Genomic DNA, 22034 nt, shown 5'->3' with positions numbered 1-22034 from the left:
GGCCTTGCAAGCCAATTCCTCTAGTTTTTCCACTCAAAAGTACTAGGATAGATGAAAATTTATATAATGATTTAATCCAGATCATACTTCCCCATTTAGGACGCTTTTCGTCCCCAAAATATTTAATTGAATGGGGTGATGACATTTTTCTCTACTTCTCTTTGGAGTACCATTTTGCCTTGCCTAGAAGTTGTGCTTTCAACCTGATCTTGTAGTTTTGGACTTCTTTTGAAAGAATGTGTAGTTTGCCAACTTTGCTTGAGTTTTTGGTGCTAAGTCCTTGATCCAACGTGGAAGGTGTTCACCCACTACTTGTGGGTAGTATGCATAGGAGAATTTTTCTAGATGGTACTCAGCCGGTAGCCAACAACCCCTTGCAACCACCAGATAACTTGATGTGCCACTATCTCCGCTACCTGAACTAACCATGTGGTCCCTCGCCCATTTGTTATGATCGTATGTTTGAAGGTGGGCCTCTCGACCCCAAAGGTATGACTTTTCATTAGTGTAGTTGAGTAATATTGTTTACTTTTCATGGACACTTTTGGGCACGGATTGGTTGGGGGGTTCGGCGGAAAGAATGGGCTGGGTTTGTACTCTTGTTTCCTCTGCCCAATTTGATGGTTAGCCTTGTATCCTAGTCTCGTGGGATCTCCTTTACTGGTTGTCGGCTTTAGGTCTAACACTACATGGAAAATCCTGATTTTGGTTGTGTGGCCCCTCTTCCCGTGCCATATACATCACTCCCCTCTGCTCATTATAATCCCATTCATCATATTTCCCATCCTGGTCCACATGTGTCCATTGGGTCCACAAGGGGTCAACTTCCCCTTCCCCTTATCTACACTTTGGGTCGTGCCTAGAACAATGCCTCAGAGGTTGATGCAGCTAAAAAGGAAAGAAAAAGCATAATTTGGCCACTCTCAACAGGAAATGTACCATACAATGCAAAAGATGTTTGGGACATACAAATTTAGCACGTGGGCAAAAGCCAATCATAAGCTTTATCCCTTATCCATGGCCATCACCTTCGTTCCTATGGGCCCTAGATGAGCCCTCTCCACATTGAGTAACCCATGATAGTCCCAAGCACTAGTGGGCAATGAAATGCCCCGCCTAAAGGGGGGGGGTACCTATTGCTATATACCACACATCATGCTCTCATTCCCTGGAGCCTCGAGCAGTTATGAAGAAAAATCAATAAAGACAAAAGGAATATGAAGAAGGGTGGAAAAACAAGGGCCGGGGTAACTTATGTACCACGATTGCTCCCTCTTATACTCATACATTCAGGTGTGGGCTTACCTTATTATAACTAGCCTTGTTCCCTAACATGTGGCTTGGAGTTTTTCCCTTGATCCCCATTCTATCTCATCATTATATCACATGCCACCCACCATTGGAAGGACTACCATGGACATGTCACCCCCTTTAAAGGGCGAAGCCACCTAATGTGGTCCTTGTTTAACCCTCTTATTAAGCGTGGAGACACTTGTACATGCCAAAGCCCATTATGGAAGGGCATGCCACTATGAAGTGCCCACTTGGATCCATGATTTCGAAACTCTTTTTCTTAATTATTTTGATGATTTGTCGTATTGGAGGGCCAGGGGATGCATTGGACCTTATGCAAGAATGTAGGCGGGTCTCCATTTGGGATTTGGTCTCCCTATACGGGGTTTGAGCCCTCTAGAGGGCCACATTGGCACTTGTAGGGTGAGCGTTGAGAGGCATAGGCCTCCACCTAAGCAGAGAGCACTTCATGGATTCCCAACACCCTTCAGATATTGCTCGTGTTCCACCTTTGGATGAGGAAGATGCACTTGGATCCCTATGCCCAACCGACTACACACTTGCACCACACACTTGGCAAAGGTTCTAGGGTCCAGATGAGGATGTGTCTCACTGTAGGAGACAGAGGGAGGGCTTATGTCATCATCCCAACCCTTACAAATGGTTTACAGGCATTTTCGATCTACTTGGAGACCCATGAGGATGTCATCGTGCCCCCACACCCACCTGGGAGCAACACAATGACTTGCTTGGAAAAAACAAGGGGCCAATCCCTTTTCCACTATGTTTGGAGTCCATTCTCTCACCATGGCATACTTTGGACTTCATTAGGCCTTCTCAATGGCCCAACAACTCATTATGTTGATTATTTTTCCCTCTTGAGAGGCTTATTTTTATGTTTTGGAGCTATTTGGTGGGCTTGTCACCAAAAGTATTGTTATTATGCACATTATTTTATTTTAGGGGCATTATTAGTCCAAATTGGGCCATTCGAATCCCTTAGAGGATTGTATAAATAAAAGAGAGGCATTCTCTCTCATTCATCATCACTTGGATTGGATTAGTATATCTTGAGAGATTTTCACACTTTTCGTTGGGCTAAGTTTTTGGAGCGTTCTTGATGCTCTATGATGTTTGGATTTTCTCTATTGTCTTTGGAGCTTCTTTCTAATGCAAAGTTGATAAATGGATATACTCTCTCTCTCTCTCATGTAAGTCAAATTTTTGATGCCATCCTTGTTATCTTGTCAAATGCATGTATATTGTTATCATTGTTCATGTATGTACTATGGGTTAATGTGATGCGAAATTCTTCTAGGATCTTGAATAAATGATTAAATGCATGCATTGGGATTTGAGGGATTGGGTGAATGTTCCTAGAGGCACCTCTTAGGTTGAAGACCTCGAAACTTTGTCTCCTTTTCAAATTTGAAGTATAAATTCCTATTGACCTAGTTGTTGCTCTTGGAGAGGCTAGCAAAGATCAATTAGGGCTCCTTAGCTTATGAAAATTCTCAATCTATGTGTATCTTGACTCCATTAAGCCCAAGCAATAAGGCACTGATCCTCGTAGCCCTTGAATGGTCAAAATAACCTTTCTTTTCTTCATTTCTTCCAATTCTAGGCCTAACCCCAGAAGGTCTCCTAGGGCATCACACAAAATCATTTGTAGCCATCCCAAACCCTTGAAAATTGGTCCACTACTGCGGTGTTGTTTGCTCAAGTGGTCCTCCAAATTTCAAGCAATTCCGACAGTGGAATCCCGAGATATAACAAGACCTAGCCACAAGACCATTCCTTGCCCTAGGTTGATTTGGGTTAGTGACCTCATTAGGATCTTTGCATGCAAATCTCAAAAGAAAACTTGTCCTTTGATCCTCCTCTCTTCCCTAATTAGGTCAAGCCCCTCCTTGGTTGATCAACTCCATACCCTTGACCTAATTTAGGGTCAACTTGGTCGTGCGTGGTCCCACAACTCTACAACTCTAATTTCACAAAGATCACATAAAGGCCAATTCTCCATAAGGATTCTTTGGTCTAGAAACCCTCTTGACAAGATATATTCCCAAACCCTAGCCTCAAGAATCCTCTTAGCCCTTCCTAGAGACCCTATCGCCTTGCTTTTCAAGTAAGGAAGCTATATAACTGAGTCTCTCTTGTGAATAGGCCTTAGGGATCACCCCATATCTTATCATTGGTCCATTTATCCTGGTGATTCCTTTCATACCGACACTCCTCCCATCAATGAAAGTCTGTAAAGAGCAAGGAGCTTTAGCTAAGGTGACAGTGGGTTATCACTCCATTGTTGCCTCGACCTAGTAATTTCCCATAGGATCCCCTCCTAGTTTGAGAGGTAACATAAGGCTCATAGAGTTTTAGATTGTCCATATTATCTATTGATTAAAGCTTATATATGCGAGTAGATTGAGTCTATAGACATTACCACGCACTTTCTCCATTACTTCAAATGACCATACCACAAAGCCTTCATCTTCTTATGAAGACCCCTTAGTCTTTACTTAGTTGTAACCAAACTCTGTCTCCCAATTTGAATGATTTCTCTATTTTGTGCTTATCATGTTGGCCCTTGTACTTTTCTTGTTACTTTTTTTCAGCGTCTCTTGTACTTGTAGAACTATTTGCCTAATCTTTTCAACAAACTTCTCCGCTTTCAATGCTTCTACCGTAATATCATCCCTCACTCCTTTTTGTTCATAGACAACATCCAAGGGCGAAGGTGGAATATACGTAAAAAATGTTTCAAAAAGGGACTTATTGGTAGAAGTATGCGCTCTTTTTTATAAGAGTGTTGAATGTAGGTCATATTTTCATTCTAGATCTTTGGATGTTTTTTGTTGTAACCCCTCAAAAGTTGAACCAAAGTCACGTTGACTACTTTTGTCTAACAATTTGTTTGTAGATGGAATGTTGTCTTCAACTTAGTTTTAATATTTTCCCATAGTTTAGACAAAAGGCATTGAGAAATCTTCTATCCGTGTTTGAGAGTTGGCTAAGTATGGTAGACTACTTGTATGGGCTATGAGGGCCAAGATCAACCACCCTAGTGAGACATGGAGCAGATGGCTCACTCAAGGAGTTGTGGACACTTACAACTTGGTTTGTAGATAGAGAAAAATGAATGAGAGATTCATTATGATCTAGATGTGAAGCTTTTGTGAAGAGACTTGAGATTGGAGGGGCCGGGTAAGGGCCATATTTATTCCTGTGATAGGAGAGGCACTGAGAAGGCACGATCGAGATGGTCAGAGGGCTGAGATAGCCATTGGAGATTCGAGTGAGAAACTCGGAGTGAAGGTTAAGAAGAGACCTTGAGGGCTGAGAAGGATTGTGATCTGGATTCAGAGGGAGTTAGGATTCAGAGGGAGTGAGTAGACTTAGGAGGGAGTCGGTCTTTAGAGAGAGTAAGTAGCTCAGAGGAAGACAACCTTTAGGTTCAGGAAGTCATGGTACAAGATGGCCATGCAAGATGCTTAGGAGCGGGAAGCTTTTAGGAGCAGGATGTCTTCGAAGAAGGGTGTCCTTATCATACAACAAGAATTACTTCTGTCATATGGAGCAACTGTGGTAGCAGATCAAGGGTGGAAATGTGTTCCAGATTCAAAGGCAGAGCCACTTCTAGGGGGTGTTGTGAGAATACATCTCTTGCTAAGAGGGAGTGTTGATGTTTCGGGTAGCATCGTGAGTATTCTCATGTGTGGGCGAAGTGATGGGGCTTTGCACCCATATACCCCTAGTATTATGATGAGCCATGGTATTTTAATAACCCATGGTATTGCAACCTTTGGAAAAGGTGAGTGATTCATTCTCGTGGTTGATAAGAGAGCATCTTGAAGAGGAGAAAGCCGAATAGGCTTTAGACTTGTAGAGGGTCAAGAAGGCTTGTGGAGGGTCGAGAGGGCCTACGGTGGTTGACAAGAGCACATCTTGTGGAGGAGAAGGCCAGGTGGGCCTCAAGCCCCTTGAGGATTGAGAGGGCTTGTGGAAGGTAGTTGACAAAAGAGCATCTTGTGGAGGAGAAGGTCGAGTAGGGCTCATACCCCTTGAGGGCCTATGGAGAGTAGTTGGCAAGAGAGCATCTTGAGGGCCTGTGGAGGGCCAAGAGGCTCTAGTTGAATGAAGAATATTAACGAGGAATTGCTGGGGGAGATTCCCAAAGATATTCAAGGGAAGTCGAGCAGGAAGAGAAGGACCGAGCGAGGGGGCCACTTTGTTATGGAGGCCGAGTTTTTTCCTTGGGTCGATTTGACAGGTGCACGGGCCATACAATTGCCAGAGAGATTGTGAGCAGGGAGAGGGGGTCTAGTGCACTTCAAGGAGGCCAAGTTTGTCTTAGGGCCGAATCCAGTTCAACATTTGAGTTTTCAGGCAACCATAATCTCCAGGGGGCCTAGTTATAGGTTCTCCTTTAGGTGTCATTTCTCTGAGTAATTTTTTGTGGGTCAAAACAAGGTTTTTTTGTGTAAGTTCTCCCTTGTATTTGACATTTTATTGAGTATTGTAAAATGGCCATTTTCCCTTGTATGGGAGCCCTAGATTCTTGTTGAAGGACTAATAAGAATTGTGATTTAGAGGCTGAAATTTTGTGTCACTGTACATGAATTGATTACTAGTTTTAAAGTTTTCGCTGTGTAAAGTTTTGGCACATCAGTCTGTTTTAGTTAATTAGCAAGTATAAAGTTAATTTGAGACTGTTACGAGATCTGGCGTGTGTACGCACAATGTTATCAGAATCAGACTAGAACCTAAAGAACCGACTGGTTCAGCTATTTTGGGCCAAATTCCGCTCCAAACCGGGCCTCCGAACTAGAATAGGCCGATTCGGTACCGAACTAGGCCTATTCCAGTTCGGAGGCTGGTTTCGCCGGTCCAAAGTTCAAACTTGATGTTGAAATTGCATGTAATACTATAGGGTCTATTACATGTTTGTATTAGTTTGTCATCATAAATTAAGTAGAGCTCAAAATGCTACTTCCAAATTTTAATTGTTTGACAAATTATAGACATCAAATGTACCGAACTGGGCCTATTCCGGTTTGGAGGCTGGTTTCGCCAGTCCAAAGTTCAAACTTGATGTTGAAATTGCATGCAATACTACAGTGTCTATTACATGTTTGTATTAGGTTGTTATCCTAAATTAAGTAGAGCTCAAAACTCAAGTTATGCTACTTCCAAATTTTAATTGTTTGACAAATTATAAACATCAAATTTATGATGTAATGTTAGGGATTTCCTATTGATTTTCTTCCCTTTTTTAGAGTAGTTGGAAATGAATTATCTCTATTCCTAGTTGAAACTTCTAGCTCAAAAACATATCTTGAAAGTAGTCTAATCTTAAGCAATAGTACTTTGAAGATTTTTTGACCTAGACTTATTAATGGTTCACCGTTTGAGTTCATCATTAAACAAATTAGAGGGAATAGGTAATAGTTGTGTTACATTTGGCCCTATAAGGTTAATAATGTTACATAATCTTAGGAATACTAGTTCCATAAATAATGCTCTTTAGTGCTTAGTGCATACCCCAGAATTTGCAAAATACCTTTTCAAAGATTATACTAAGGAAATCTATTGGAAAAACCCTTTTGGCATGGATGTATGTATTTGTTAGGAATGTCAATGGAACTGATATGCATTTCTATGTTGTTTACTTGGTTTGTTTTCAATGTTTCATGGTTGTTGCATAATCATCCTTCGAATTGTTTTGAGTCAATATTTTCTAATATTTTTTTTTACCTATTTCTTATGTTGCATGGGAAGATATTGCATTAGCATTTGGGGATATATAAAGGAAACTATAGGCTTGAGGAACATTAATAACACCTTGTACATTTAAAGCAAAAATTTCTTGTTTTTCACCTTACTTTAGCGGCTAAAATCAATGTGAAGTAATCCGTCGGTCAAGTTTAGGATGATGATTTTGATGATGATTGATGACATTGACAATTAGCACTTGTTGGCTGTAGCTGTAGTATTGTAGACTGTAGTGTCATACTATCATGTTATTTTCGACTATAAAGGCCTTTTAGAGCATGTTTCTTGATGTTTTTAACTTTTTTGGTTCAATGATGTTTTCCGATAAGTGCTATTTTGGTTATATGCACTATTACTTGCTATATAAATGAGAATTTTTGCATATTTGTGTATAAATGGTTTGGATTCATATGGATGCACATGAATATATATATTTTTCTTTAAAATATGAATATTTATGTGTTTTTGGTAAACCGATTATTATTATTATTATTAATTTTTTTTTATAATTATGGTTTCGACCAGTTCCCGGTCTGCAAGGTTTTTCGGTTCGATCGCTGGTTTGGTTTTGATAACATTGTGTGCGCATTGAGTCTAGTGCCCAAAATCTAGCAATATGGGCTCAGATGATCATGGACCTCCAACCCAATTTTGCTAACTAGATCATATGCTATGGGATTGGCCTATGAGTCAAAACTGAATAGAGCATCTACCTTGGTTTTTTTGACCTGGATTTTGATATGGAAGAGTTTTGTCCTCTTTTTCTCTTCCTTGTGATGAAGGCGATTTAGAAATTCCTCCTTTTACACTGGGGTGCATACATTCTACTCATCCACATCCTTGTTGCTCTCCACCTAGTTGCTCGAATCCTTGCCTAGTAGGTTCTTCTTCTTGGCACCCTTCTTACTTTTCTTTGGATTGAATTGTAGATGTAGCTTTCAACACTTATCTTTGATGTGATTAGTGATATTGCAATTGTTGTAGTGGTTGTTTAGATCCTTACATTGATGTGCAATGGTTACTGCCTTCTTGTCCTTTCATTCCCACTTCTTCTTCCCCTCGGAAGTATCTTGGTAGTTTTTTCGTTTAGAACCACTTGGTTGTCCTTGCTTATGGCCTATGTTCTCCAGGTATCGTGCTTGCACATGGGCCTAGGGTTGAAGAGCATCATTTGCTTGTGCAAATGACAGTGTAGATTGCCCAAATACTTAAGAAGTACATTTGGGTTACTTGGAGAGATACCCAACATGATCACCATCTTCCATAATTTGTTGGCATTCTCTTGGACAGACTAAATGTCTTTATGTGGTTGTCCCACTAGGTTACTGCATGACCCCTCTATTTTCAATTGGGAAAATGAATTTTTCTACTCTTCATCTATATTATGGACACTGAAATACACTTCTAACTATTGCAATGAATGATTCAACTTAACATCATCAATCTCTCCTTGATTGGGTTTGACATCCACTTTTGCTTCCATTTTGAATAGAGGTTGTGAAGGAGAAATGGCATCGGAACTTGTTTTCTCTTTCTCAGGCTCTTTCCTTGACTCCCTTTTTGAGTCTTCACTATCTCGTGTTTTCACTTGAGATCAGTTTTTGAGTTAGATCCACTAACCTTCTTGAAAGGTCCAAACTAGCTTTCTAGGGTTGGCTGCCATGAGGAGGGCCATGTTGCGAAAGATATTAGCAACTTGCTCTTCCATGCTAGGGAATCTCTTTGTTGCATTCTGAGGATCATTATGAATAGACTCATTCACAATGGCTAGGGTTATTGCGACTTCCTTCTTAAAGCCAATTCTTATATTTTGCAACTTTCCATAAATATCCCAAGGAAAACTTCTCTAATACCAATATGATTTGTAAACCATTGTGGATATTTAATAGGAACAATTCATCATAATAGATCCTATAATATTATGAAAGCTTATATTATGCAATTTATTTCCTTAGATCCTAGATTTTATTACTAGCTCATTGCTTGAATTTAAGAAATGATTGAAATAAAAAATGAAAAAAACGATTAAAAGAACACATCCACATAAATGGACATAAGATGTATCTTGGTAAACCAAATATGGGAGAAAACCCAGCTAGAAGGTGAGGTCTCTGCTCTACTCTCTTTTCTTTAATTATAGAAAATCAATTATGGAAATGCAAATACAGAGAAAGTGGCATTCACTATGGCCTGAATGGCTACTACAAAATCTTTTTCCTCCTCTATTATGCCCTCAAATCCCACTCTTTGATGCTCTGCTCAACTATGAAACAAGTATAATGCCAAAGAATGAAATCCCTTCTTCTCCTAGTGGCCCTATATTTAACATGGTTAGATATTGTCTAGGGTTCGGGTTTTTACATCCTCAAACCTCAACAAATGATATGGTTTTGGACCTTCTAGGATTTTCCTGAAAGTCCACAAATGGCTAGCCCCACATGTGTGAGTAATGGGCACTGATGTGGTATCCACTCATATCATGGTGGTCAACTTGCAATATGCATAAGTTTCATATGTGGGCTCTGATTGAGGTGATTTTTTGCATTGTTGAAAAGGTCTTAGTGTGTAGAATAACGTTGAGTGTTTGGAACTTGGAAGCTATGCGCATGAAATTTTGACTTGAAAAAGTGCTGTTTAATGCCAAAAAATTGCTTAGGAAGGTTCCAGATCCCAAATTTTGAAATTAGGACTTGTTACCACTCAAACTAGCAGGGGTCCTAGGAGGGGATCCTATAGAGCAACTACTAGGTCCAGTGGCAATAATGGAGCGATAGCCCCCCGTCACCTCAGCTAAAGCTCGCTGCTCTTTACGGACTTTCATTGATGGGAGGAGTCCCGATATGAGAGGAATCACGAGGATAGATAGATCAATACTACGATGTGGAGTGATTCCATAAGCCTATTCATAAGAGAGGCTCAGATAATTGGCTTACTTGCTTTGAAAGCACGGTGATTGGCTCTCTAAGAAGGGCTAAGGGGATACCTAGACCTAGGTTTGGAGAATATCCCTTAACAAGATGTAACCTAGACCTAAGAATCCTAAAGGAGAAATGGTTTCTATGTAATCCTTGTGGAATTTGAGTCACAAAGTTGTAGGACCACAAAGAACCCAAGTGGAGCCAAACTAGGTCAAGGGTGTGGAGTTGATCAACAATAGATGGACTTGACCCAGGTTAGGGAGAAGAATAGGATCAAAGGAGAATTTTTCTCTTGGAATTTAAGTGTAGTGATCCAAATGAAGACACTAACCCAAAGGAACCTAAGGAGAAGAACGATCTTCAAGTTAGGGCTTGCAATATCTTGGGATTCCACCGTTGGATTGAGCTCAAAATTGGAGGACCCCTCAAGAAGCCCCAGTGCAACTCTAGACCAAATATCAAGGGTTTTTGATGGCTACAAATGATTTCGTGTGATGCCATTGGAGGCCTTGTAGGGTTAGGCCTAGAGTTAGAAGAAAGCAAGAAAAGAAGGTTATATTGACCACCAAAGGAATGCGAGGATCAATGCCTTGCTTCTTGGGCCTATTGGAGTCGAGATACACCTAGATCGAGAATTTTCATATGCTAAGTAGCCCTAATTGACCTTCACTAGCCTTTCCAAGTGCAACGCCAAGGTTATTAGGGATTTATACCTCAAATTTGCAAAGGAGATGAAGTTTCAAGGCTTTTGACCTATTAGGGGCCTCCAAGAACATTCACCCTCTCTCTCTAAGAGAAATGCATGCATTCAATCACTTATTGAATGTTTCAAGAAGAATTTCACTTCATTTATAACCCATACAAGAATAATGATAACAATATCATGCATTAGACAAGTAAGATAACAAGAATAGCATTAAATTTTACTTACAAGAGAGAGACAATATATGCATTCATCAACTTCGTATAGAAAAAAGCTCCAAAGACAATTGCGAAAATCCAAACATCATAGTGCATCAAGAGAACAACTGCAAAAGTCACAAGAGATACTAATCCAATCCAAGTGATGATGAGAGGAATGAATTAACCTCTCATTTATTTATACAATCCATAAGGGAGTTCGAATAACCTAAATGGCCTAATTAAGCCCCAAAAAATAAAATAATTTACAATAGCAAGATGACTTGGTGACAAGCCCACCAAGATAGTTCAATAATACAAAGATAAAACCTCCCAAGAGGGAAAATAGTAGATACAACGAGTCGTTGGGCCATTGAAGACGCCTAGTGGAGTCCAAAGTGTGCCAATGTGAGAGAATGGGCTCCAAACATAGTGATCAAGGCAGTGGCCCCATGATACTTAAGCAATTCCAATGTGGTGTCTCCAAAAGGTGTGGGGGGCACAATGACATATTTATGGGTCTCCAAGTGGATTTATAATGTCTGTATACCATTTGTAAGGGCTAGAATGATGTCATAAGCCCTCACTCTGTGTCCCATGGTGAGACACACCCTCTTCTGGGTCCTGGAACATCTACCAAGTGTGTGGTGCAAGTGTGAAGCTGACTAGGCAGTGTGGTTCAGGTGTATCATCCTCACCCCAAAAGGTGGGACACGAGTGATCAATGAACGGTACTGAAGGATCCATGAAGTGGCAATCTTCTCTCTGTTATGGTGGAGGCCCATGGTTTGGACCCCGTATAGTGAGGCCAAACCCCAAACGAAGACCCACCTGCAATCCTGTATAAGATCCAATGCGTCCCCTTGCCTTCTCGTACAACAAATCATTAGAGTAATCGAGTAAAAGAGCTTACAAATCATGAAATCAAATGGACACTTCATGGTGGCATGCCCTTCCATAGTGGGCTTAGTATGTACAAGTGTCTCCAAGCTCAATAAGGGGGTTAACCCAGGACCCTATTAAGTGGTTTCTACCTCTAAAGGGGGTGACATGTTCATGGTCATCCATCAATTGGTAGGTAGCATGTGATATAATGGTGGAACAGAATGTGGCATCAGGTGAAGGCTCTAAGTCACATGCCATAGTACAAGGGTAGCCATAATAAGGGAAGCCCACACTAGGGTATATGAGTGTGGGAGGGAGCAATCGTGGTACATGAGTTAGTCCAACCTTTGTTTTTCCACCCTTCTTCATATGCCTTTTTCCTTCGATTGATTTTTCTTCATAACTGCTCGGGGCTCCAGGGGATGAGAGCATGATGTGTAGTATTTAGCAGTGATTACCCCCTTAAGGTGGGGCACTTCATTGCCCACCAGGGGTTGGGACAATCATCGGTTCCTTAATGATGAAAAGGGTCAATATGAGGGACCCTAGGAACCAGAGTGATGGCCATAATGATAGGGGTAGAGTTCATGTTTGGCTTTTGCACATGTGCTAAATATGTATATCCCGACTATCTTTTGCATTTTATGGTACGTTTCTTGTTGAGAGTGGCTAAATTATGCTTGTTCCTTTTCTTTTAGCTGCATCAACCTCTGGGCATCGTTTTAGGCCCGACCCAAGGTGTGGATAAGGGGAGGGGGAGGGGGAGGCTAACCCCTTGTGGATCCAATGAACAAATATGGACCCAGATGGGAGATATGGTGAATGGGGTTATAATGAGTGGAGGCGGGTGATGTATGTGGTGTTGGGAAGCGGGACCACGCTACCAAAATCAGGGTTTCCTGTGTAGTGCCACCCCTAAAGCTAATAGCCAATAAAGGAGATCCCACAGGACTAGGGTACATGGTTAACCATCAAATCAGGTCAAGGAGACAAGAGTACAGACCTAGCCCACTCTTTCCGCTGAATCCCCCCACTAATCCATGCCCAAAAGTGTCCATGATAAGTAAACAAAAATACTCAACTGCACAATGAAAAGCCATAGCTTCGGGGTTGGGAGGCCCACCTTCAAACATACGATCATAACAGATGGGCGAGAGACCGCATGGCTGGTTTAGGTGGCGGAGATAGTGGCACATCAAGTTATCTGGTGGCTGCAAGGGGCTGCGGGCTGCCGGCTAAGGACCGTCTAGGAGAAAATTTTTCCCCTATGAATACTACCCACATGTGGGGGGTAACAGGACATGCCTCCTCTAAAATGGGCTCCATGACTTAATTTGTCTAGTTTTTTTACTTAGAAAGCACCGAGATAGATGACAGATTTTATAATGATCCCATTTTGGATTATTTGTGTTGCCTAAGCCTCTAGAGCATATCTTCTCTCCCATCCTCTTCTCCATCCTTTCCATTACTGGACATATAACAATAAACATTCCTGGGTCTTCCCATTATGCCTTTCACATTTTTGAATTGCCCACCGTAGTTCATAATGCTCAAAGATGGTACAACATTCTGAATGACCATGTGCATTGCCCATTGAATTAGAACTAAACCAAGCTGACCAACTGACTACAAGGCATAATGGTGAGATTGAGCCTTTATCAGAATGCAATACTTCCAAGGCTCTCTCTCTTCATCTGAAGCTGAATGCCAAAAGGAGGAATTAGACCAGCAACAACAAACAAACTTTAGACTGTTTGAAGGGATATCCCACATGAATTCACCTGTCCCATCCTTGCAAGGATGATATTTGTATCATTGACCTAGGCTCCCCCATTTTTTCTTATGATTAAATAAATTCTCTCTTTTTCTTTGGTTATCCACAGAGGAAACATGAATTCTTAGAACCTGATAATAATCAATGAATTCAAAAGTTTTCACCAGGATTTGAGCTTTGATAACTCGCCTGCTCACAGGATTAGCTTGATGGATCGATTGATAATGCTCATGATGAATTATTACAGATTAATCCCCATTCACCAAGATTTGATCGATTCACTTCTGCTTCAAAATCATCAACTAGTACCAAAACCTCCATTTGATTATTGGTGGTCTCACCTGATCTCTAGGCAAAGACAATTTCTTGGTTTCCTTCGAGATCTAGAATGATCCCCCATGCATGTGCCACTCTTGCATTCATATATGAAGTACTCCCACACTTGCATAATAACTTCCCTGTTAACTGCATTTTCCTATCAAGTAAGATTTTATAATGCATTTAAGGATTCACTGCAATTCAGTTATCAAAATATTCATGTACCACTGCTGTCAGGGCCTTTCGTGTTTCTGCACCAGAAACTATCTTCTTTATTGAATTTATTGCCAGATGTTGGCAATGCTGCTAGTCAATATTAGATATTAGGTCAAATTTAGATCTTGGCAATGGTACTAGTCAATCTTAGGTCAAATTGATTTGTTGCATCTAATGCAATAATTTATAAATTCCTTCAGTGTCAAAAACTGCACATTTCAGTTCTACTCAACATGGTATAAGTTTCTGCATTCAATAACATGTTTAATTTGCCGTGTTTCTTCTCTCTGAAGTATCGTGTGTTGCCTATAATCAATTTGATTATCTCTATGTTATTCAGTGCTGGATCCACAAAGTTTACTGAAGGAGAAGGAAGCATTAGATGAGAAAGTTGCAATTACTGAATATGAACTGCGCTTAGCTCAAGAGGATATTATGAAACTGAAGACTGAATTGGAAAAAAGAGCAGTGGCTTCTGCATGTGAAGATTTAGATGGTCAGTATACTTGAACTTGATATTTATCTCATGTACGAACTGTTCCATATTCAAGCTTTGAGTATATAGTTATGCCAAAAAAAATATTACATTTGTTTCTTGCATTGTCATATAAAAATTTGTTAAGGGATATGACTTAGGTGTTTCAATAATGATAGATGAATTGAAATGATTCTTGTCATGCCACTCAGAGTTTAATGGTTTACTGTCTATTAGCAAATATATTATTCGGTCTTGTGTCTCTAACAATAGTACTGCATATCTTTACTCATATTAATAGATGTACGAAGAAGTGCATGTACATTCTCATGTTAAGCTTGTTTACAGTTACTAAAGGATAGCACATCAATTGATTATGGAATTCGTAAATGAGTAAAAATGGGAACATGCATATCACATTAATTGTATGATACTATTTTGTGTTCGAGATCTTGAATTTTATGTGAATTTGAGTAAAAATGTCTAATAAAAAACTATATCATAGGGTTTGGTGAACTCGAACCTTGATGTTCAAAATTTGGTGAACTCGAACCTTGATGTTCAAAATTTGTTGAACCTGAAAAAAATTTAAATTCGTTCAGGTTAGCTGAACCTCAAGTTGAACTTGAACAAATTCGAATTGGCTTGAATTTGAACCCCAACATCAATTTCAAGGTGATTTTTTCTGAATATTTTATGAGGTTTGAAGTAAAAAATCACTAGGGGTTTGAGGTAAAAGTCGGCTGCACACATTCCCGCCGTGCCACATGGTATTACACTCTTGCCCTGCTGCTTTCGCTTTTCATTCTTTGGCGCTCAGAGCTCGAACCCTCTTGATTGTAAGTTTGTAATTGCCAATGTGCCCTCTTCGACTCGATCTCGAACCCTTGAGTTTCTCTTCTTTACGTGACGGTAATGTAATTGATTTGTTTGGAAGTGGAATCCTACTTGATGGATCATCCGGGCATGCTCTCTTTAGAAAGGTCCGTTGTTAGACTGTTTTTTCAAGAAAGAAAATGTATCTGTACTTATTTTTTGACATGATTGTTCAAAATATACATCATTCTTGATACTGTGATCATCTTTTATAACTGTAGCAAAAAAGCAAAACTGTATGCATAGATTATTACAGATTGATTACCACTGGCTCATGGGCCTGCCCTTCAATGAATTTGTGGATCTTGAGCCTTCCGATTGGACCATGTACAACATCTTTTGAAAGGCAATCGACAAGACTGTTGAGCTCCCTATATATGTGCTTACAAGAATACCATTCCAGCACTAGAAATTCCCTTTTAATCACTCTGAGAATATGATACAGATGAGGAGCAGAAAACCCAACTTTTTCTTGTTAGTTTTTGTATCTCAGACATGTGTTCTAGTCTCTATTGGTGTCTACGAGGCTAAGGAACACGAGGATAATTATCTCCAAGACCCATAATTTTTTTATAAGGGAAATGCCTTAATTAGATTAAGTAGCCAGTTTTTAATTATTTTCCGAAGTCTAACCTAGGAAAATTGGCTAATTAAATCAGATTAATTGAGACAAAATTGATTTTCTCTAGAGACTTCTAGAAAAGTCATGAGAAGGGGTCAAGAAAATCTTAGCCATCAATTGGAGTTAGATCGTGGACGTTGAATCGTCCACGAGAGATTATAAGAGCAAGTCAATGGGGCATTTGGAGATGCAATGAATTGTAGTGAGAGTAAGGGCGCAGCGATACTGTGGAGGACACCAACAATTGGGTTTCAATAGGAAAATTGATAGAATTTCCGGAGAAATTCTTAACAAAGATTCTAGTTATTCCGAGAGAAGGAAGGAAGCTGAATTATTTTGTAGATAGGCCGCATTAATTAGTGTGAGTTGCTGGGCAGCAGTTTGATTTCTAGTTGCTGGAGACAGTTGTCGGAGGAGGTGCAAGTTGCTCTAGCGATTTACTAGAGGTAGATGTTATCGCTGGAATGAATTTCCGGAGGCAGTGTGAGTTCTTGAGGAGGCTGTACGCATTTCCAGTTTGCCAGTGGGTGTTGTTGGAGAAGGTGCGAATTGCACAAAGAAGGGACGAGTTTATTTGCAGAGGATTTTCCAGATTGTTCTGGCTAGTAGACGTGAAGGAAAAATAATACTAGAGCTTTGCCAGTGAGAGGCAAACAGTCTATGTATTCTCAATTGCTGAAAAATTTATTAATAATAATAAAACTTTCATCTGCAGAACTGGTTTTCCCCACAATGGGTTTTTCCCAAGGACTATTGTCCAAAAATATCGGTGTCTAAATTTTGTGTGCATTACTTTTCTTATTCTCTGTTATTATTGGTGAAAATTGCAGTAGTGATTTTATTCGTTTTTTGCTATAATTAACTTTTGATGACAAATAATCTGCATAAGATAGAAGAATAATTTCTAGTAATTGCAATTAAGGAAATTTCACATGGTATCAAAGCATATCTAAAGCATAGGGGATTTACTAGAGTAGATCAGTGTAGGGCACAGGAAGAGAGGTTTGTAAAACCCAGTTTGAACTTCTTTAGATCTATTGAGTTTTGTCCAGTTTCTGAGGGTTTCAAGAAATGGCCTCAACAGGTTTGAAAAATCAGGATAGGTTGGATAGAGCCTCTAATTTTTGGTGTCTGAAAAGCCAAAATTATCTTGTTGGAAAAGAATGGTCTCAAGGAGTATGCACCCAATGTGATAGCTGTACCAACGGATACAACACAACTCTCAACGTATAAGGAAGATGCCAAAGCTAGGAGGATTATTCTTGATGGAGTCAAGGATCATATAGTTCCACATATCGCTGAGTTAGATACAACGAAGCAACTGTGAGATGCTATTTTGAAGTTGTTCTAGGATGCTACTACAGATAGGAAGATGATCCTTAGAGAAAAAAATGAGAAAAACAAACATGAACAAAGGGGAAAGTGTTGTGAGTTATCTCACCAGAGTTAGAACAATCAAGAACGAGTTAGCAATTGTCGATGATAAACTAGATGATGATGAGCTAGTGAGAATCACATCGAATGGATTCTGAAAGCAATGGGATGTGTTCATTCAAGTTATTAATGGATGAGATAAACTACAGAGTTGGGATCACTTTGGGAGTGATCTCACTCAGGAGGAACTTAGATAGAGCCTCATCAGTGGCAGCAAAAGTGGTAAAACTCAAAAGCGTGAAGATGACGAAAACATGGCTCTAGTAGGAAAGGGCAAAACCAAGAAGGGCTTGAATAAAGGGTCCAAGGGAGAGAAGAAGAAAAAGGACTTGAGTAAAATCAAGAGCTTTGGTTGCGGTCAAAAAGGACACTATGTCAACCAATGTCTAAACAAGAAGGGAGAGAAAAAGAACAAAAGCATCAAACAACAGTTTCAATGGACATTGAGGACTTATCTTCGAGGCTAGAGAATGAGTTCACTCTCATAGCTTGCCTCTCTAGCTCTACATCTACATATGTCTAGTATATTGACCATGGAGCGTCATGTCACATGATGGGAGTTAGAAAATAATTTTCTAGTTATCAGGAAAAGGAGATGGGCTTCCAGATTTAGATGGGGAACAAGTCCAAATGTACTCTAGTTGGGAGAGGGACTGTCACTGTTCAGAGGGAGTCAAGCAAGAATACTTGTGACAGATGCGCTGCATGTGCCAGGTTTAGGAATGAACCTGATTTTAGTTTCTACATTTCAGGACAAGGGATATGATGTCTACTTTTGAGGGTAAAAGGTGTACATTAAACACCAGAGTTGGAAGACGGTGAAACAAATTGGGGTAAGAAGCAACAAGCTATACATGTTGCAGTTAGACTCTCCAAAGGCACTGGTTAGCAACAATAGTAGTAGAGACTTGGGAGAATTATGGCATAGGAAGATGGGGCACATACACCATGGAGCACTTAGGTTGCTCAGGGAGACCGTAACGGGAGTTCCAGAATTCAACACGGAACATGATGATGTGTGCAAAGGGTGCATACTTAGGAAATTTGCGAAAGCAATGTTCCCTTGAGTTGATACATTCTGATATATGTGGCCTGTTGTCTACAAAATCTCTCCGGGGTTATGAGTATTTCGTAACCTTCATTGATGACTTATCCAGGAAAACTTGGATATATTTCTTGAAGACCATAGATGATGCCTTTAGACGCTTCCAAGAGTTTAATGTTGAAAAATGTGCAACAAGAAATGTTAAATTTAGAATGTGCTAAAAATAGACCTTCTAAAAATAACATGTCTAAAAATTGCAGTTTGGCCAGTGAGGTCATTGGCCACATTGGGTGAGAGGTGAAACTACTAAAAATAAAAGGTTCTAAAAATAGCATTTCTGGGTCCCTTCCTATTTATAGTAGTCCTTAGTCTATCTATAGGAAGTAAAATTAATTTTGGTCTTAACAGTAGTTGGAAATATTAATTAATTAATTCAGTTGAGTTAATTAGTTAAGGAAATTCGAATTTGAAGTCTTTGTGACCATGCACATGAGTTGTCCCACTGATTGAGGAATTTATCCTTAATTTCCTCCACTGATTGAGGGAATAAGCGTGAGTTCTATAATGAGAGAATCAGTTGACTTAGTTCTAACTAGTCAAGTCCAGTTAGATTATTTTAACAAGTTGTTAAAATAATAAAAAATAGTTTGTTAATGCTTGCATGCATGTGACAACTATTATTTTAGATAATTGAGGATTCACTCATGGATAACTGTTGCATGTCAGTTCTGTCAGAGACCCAATTGAGATCAGATGTGGGACAATGTACTATCAGATGCTTGACTATTTCTAGTAAGTAGTTTTTGCATGATTGAGGAACTAGTGTCCTCAAAGATTGCGTAGTTGGACCATTGGCTAACTTGGTATGTTTGGAATTAATTGCATATGCTTTTGCTATTATTTCCTAAGCAAACTGCGCAAGGAAATAGGGATTGGACCATAGGTAAAGCCTTTATATACAGGGCTTGGTTGGTTCATGAGACATATCTTCATATCTTCATAGTTCATTGAGAACTGGATAACTTGAGAGCTGATTCTTTTTGTATTGTGAAGAGGATTTCCACTTGATTGATAATACATGGTTGGGGTTTTATGCTGGTGCTTTCCCTTGGATATATCTTGTGTTATGTGTGATTATTTCTCTTGATCAGTTATGCATGTTTCTACTTGATGTTGCTCATGAATTCGATTATGCTTCCGCTTAATGTTTTGTAGAAGTAGAACAAGTATTATGCTTTAGGACATTGCATATATCGGTTTGTTCTACAGGTGAAATTTCTACATTTACGGCTCTTTTGGAGAACATGATAGGGAGAAAAATAAAGATTCTTCGTACAAATAAGGGAGGCGAGTACACAGATAAGGTTTTCACAGGGTTCTGTGTGTAGGAGGGCATCGAGAGAGAATGGAGCGAAAGAACATGTCAATAGTTGGAGCAACAAGGGCGATGCTGTATGACCAGGACATGCTTAAATTTCTTGGGGCAGAGGCATGTTGTACAACAATGTATATTTGGAATAGAGTTCCTCACAAGGTGTTGGGGAAGATGACACTTGAGGAGGCTTTTACACGAAAAAATCCAGAGGTTGGACACTTTAAAATAGCATAGCTTATTGTCACGTGATAAATGATAAACACAACAAGTTGGATCAAACTGCGAAGAAGGGATATTTTGTTGGGTACTGTGAAAATCCAAGGCATACATGATTTACATTCCTAGTAGCAGGAAGATTATCGTGAGACGGGATGTGAAAGCCTTCAAAAGATCTCGCGAGTTGCCAGTAGATGATCAGAGTGGGTCAGCAGATGCTTCGAGAGTTGAACAAGGATCTCAATCTTAGAGCACTAGTATGAGTACAATGACTAGTACAGGTGCAGAGGAGAGTTCACAACAGATGGAGCAGCAAGGACATGATGGGAAGCGTGAAGCTCCACCCACTACCAGTGGGAGAAGAAATAGGCGGGTGCTTCAAACGTTGAGAGATGCGTAGGGGTTTGTGGGAGCTCTTAGAGACAACACTAGAGAGCGAAGACACTAGACAGGTATAAGGCGTTGGTGACAAAGGTCATTGATAGAGAGCCTTCCAACTATCATGAGGTTACGCAACATCAGCTGTGGCAGGATGCAATGGTGGAGGACTATAACTCCATGTTGAATGATGTATGGGAGGTCGTGGTTAGATCGGTGGAGAGGACTGTTGTTGGCTCTTGTTGGATCTATAAGATCAAATATGGTGCAGATGGCAGTGTGGACAAATATAAGGCTAGGTTCGTGGCCAAATGTTTTGCTTAGAAAGAGGGCATAGGCTATGAGGAAACACTATGAGGAAACACTCGCTCCAGTGGCCAAATACACTTCTATTAGAGCCGTGATCTCTCTAGCAACATAGATGGGATGACAAATTCATTAGATGGATGTCAAGATGACTTTTTTGAATAGAGTAATAGAAGAGGAGGTGCATATCGAACAACTAGATGGATTTGAGATGCATGGGAGGGATACTCATGTTTGCAAGTTGAAGAGGGCGCTATATGGACTCAAGCAAACTCCCAGAGCATGGTATGGTCGGATTGACAATTACTTGCAACAAATGGGCTTTGTGAAGAGTGAGGTAGACTTGAACCTCTACTATTTGATGGTAGGAGGTGAGCCTCTCATTCTCGTACTGTATCTGGATGATCTGTTTCTGATAGGATCATTAGGGCTCATAGAGGACTGCAAGAGGGACTTAGTAGCGGAGTTCGAGATGAAGGATTTGGGACTCGTGCATTATTTCATAGGACTAGAGGTATGACAAACTGATGGGGAGATCTTCCTTGGGAAAGGGAGATACACTATGGAGATCCTGAAGAAATTCAGGATGCAGGACTGTAGACCCATGTCTACGCCTATGATTACCAACTAGAGGAAGATAGATGCATCAGAGGACACAACAGTGGACCTAACCTTATATAGGTAGCTTATTGGCTCTTTGTTATATATATATATATATAATGTAAAGAATAAAAACAATAAATAATGATTAAATATCTAGTAATTAGTTAATGAAGAGGTATGTCCCTAAGGACATGATTGTTGGTGAAGAAGTACCTGCCTAGGCTATATAAGCAAGCCCTCATTCTCATTTGTAATCATCTCACATCAATTCTTTTATAATATTTAATATACATTACTTGTCCTATAAGATATGTCTTTGTCTTCGAAGTATTTTGAAGATTACTCTGTTGCATATACGAACTTTGTTCGTTACATTGGTATTAGAGCCATGTCTGATCCCGACCTTTGGCCATCAACTCGTCGTCAACTTGGTTGCCATCACAATCAAAGCATTTCATTACACAATTGGAGGTTCTCCATTTCGCTACTAGGCCTTTGGCGAATTATTAAAAAAGACAAAAACAAATTTAAAAAGAGAAAAGAAGAAAACGAAAAGAGTTCACCACAAAGAAAAAAGAGTAGACCAACTGCTAACTTACGGGCTGAACAGAGCACCACGTTCACCACA

The 22034-nt window shown here is 39.9% G+C and overlaps 1 protein-coding gene across 1 annotated transcript in view; it reads left to right on the top strand.

The window, feature by feature from the left end:
• LOC149228665 (HEAT repeat-containing protein) overlaps positions 1-22034 on the top strand; it is a 253780-nt gene that overhangs the window by 3861 nt on the left and 227885 nt on the right. Inside the window, exon 3 of the mRNA XM_089378318.1 lies at positions 14417-14572. Coding sequence (XP_089234444.1) covers positions 14417-14572 — 156 coding nt within the window. The remainder of the gene's footprint in view (positions 1-14416; positions 14573-22034) is intronic.

Source organism: Pinus tabuliformis, chromosome J (assembly GCF_031772625.1).
Source record: "Pinus tabuliformis cultivar Carrire ecotype Pingquan chromosome J, CPIR1, whole genome shotgun sequence".
NCBI classification, from domain to species: domain Eukaryota; kingdom Viridiplantae; phylum Streptophyta; class Pinopsida; order Pinales; family Pinaceae; genus Pinus; species Pinus tabuliformis.
Note: the sequence above shows the minus strand (reverse complement) of the source record. Positions and strands in the feature narration are given on the sequence as shown.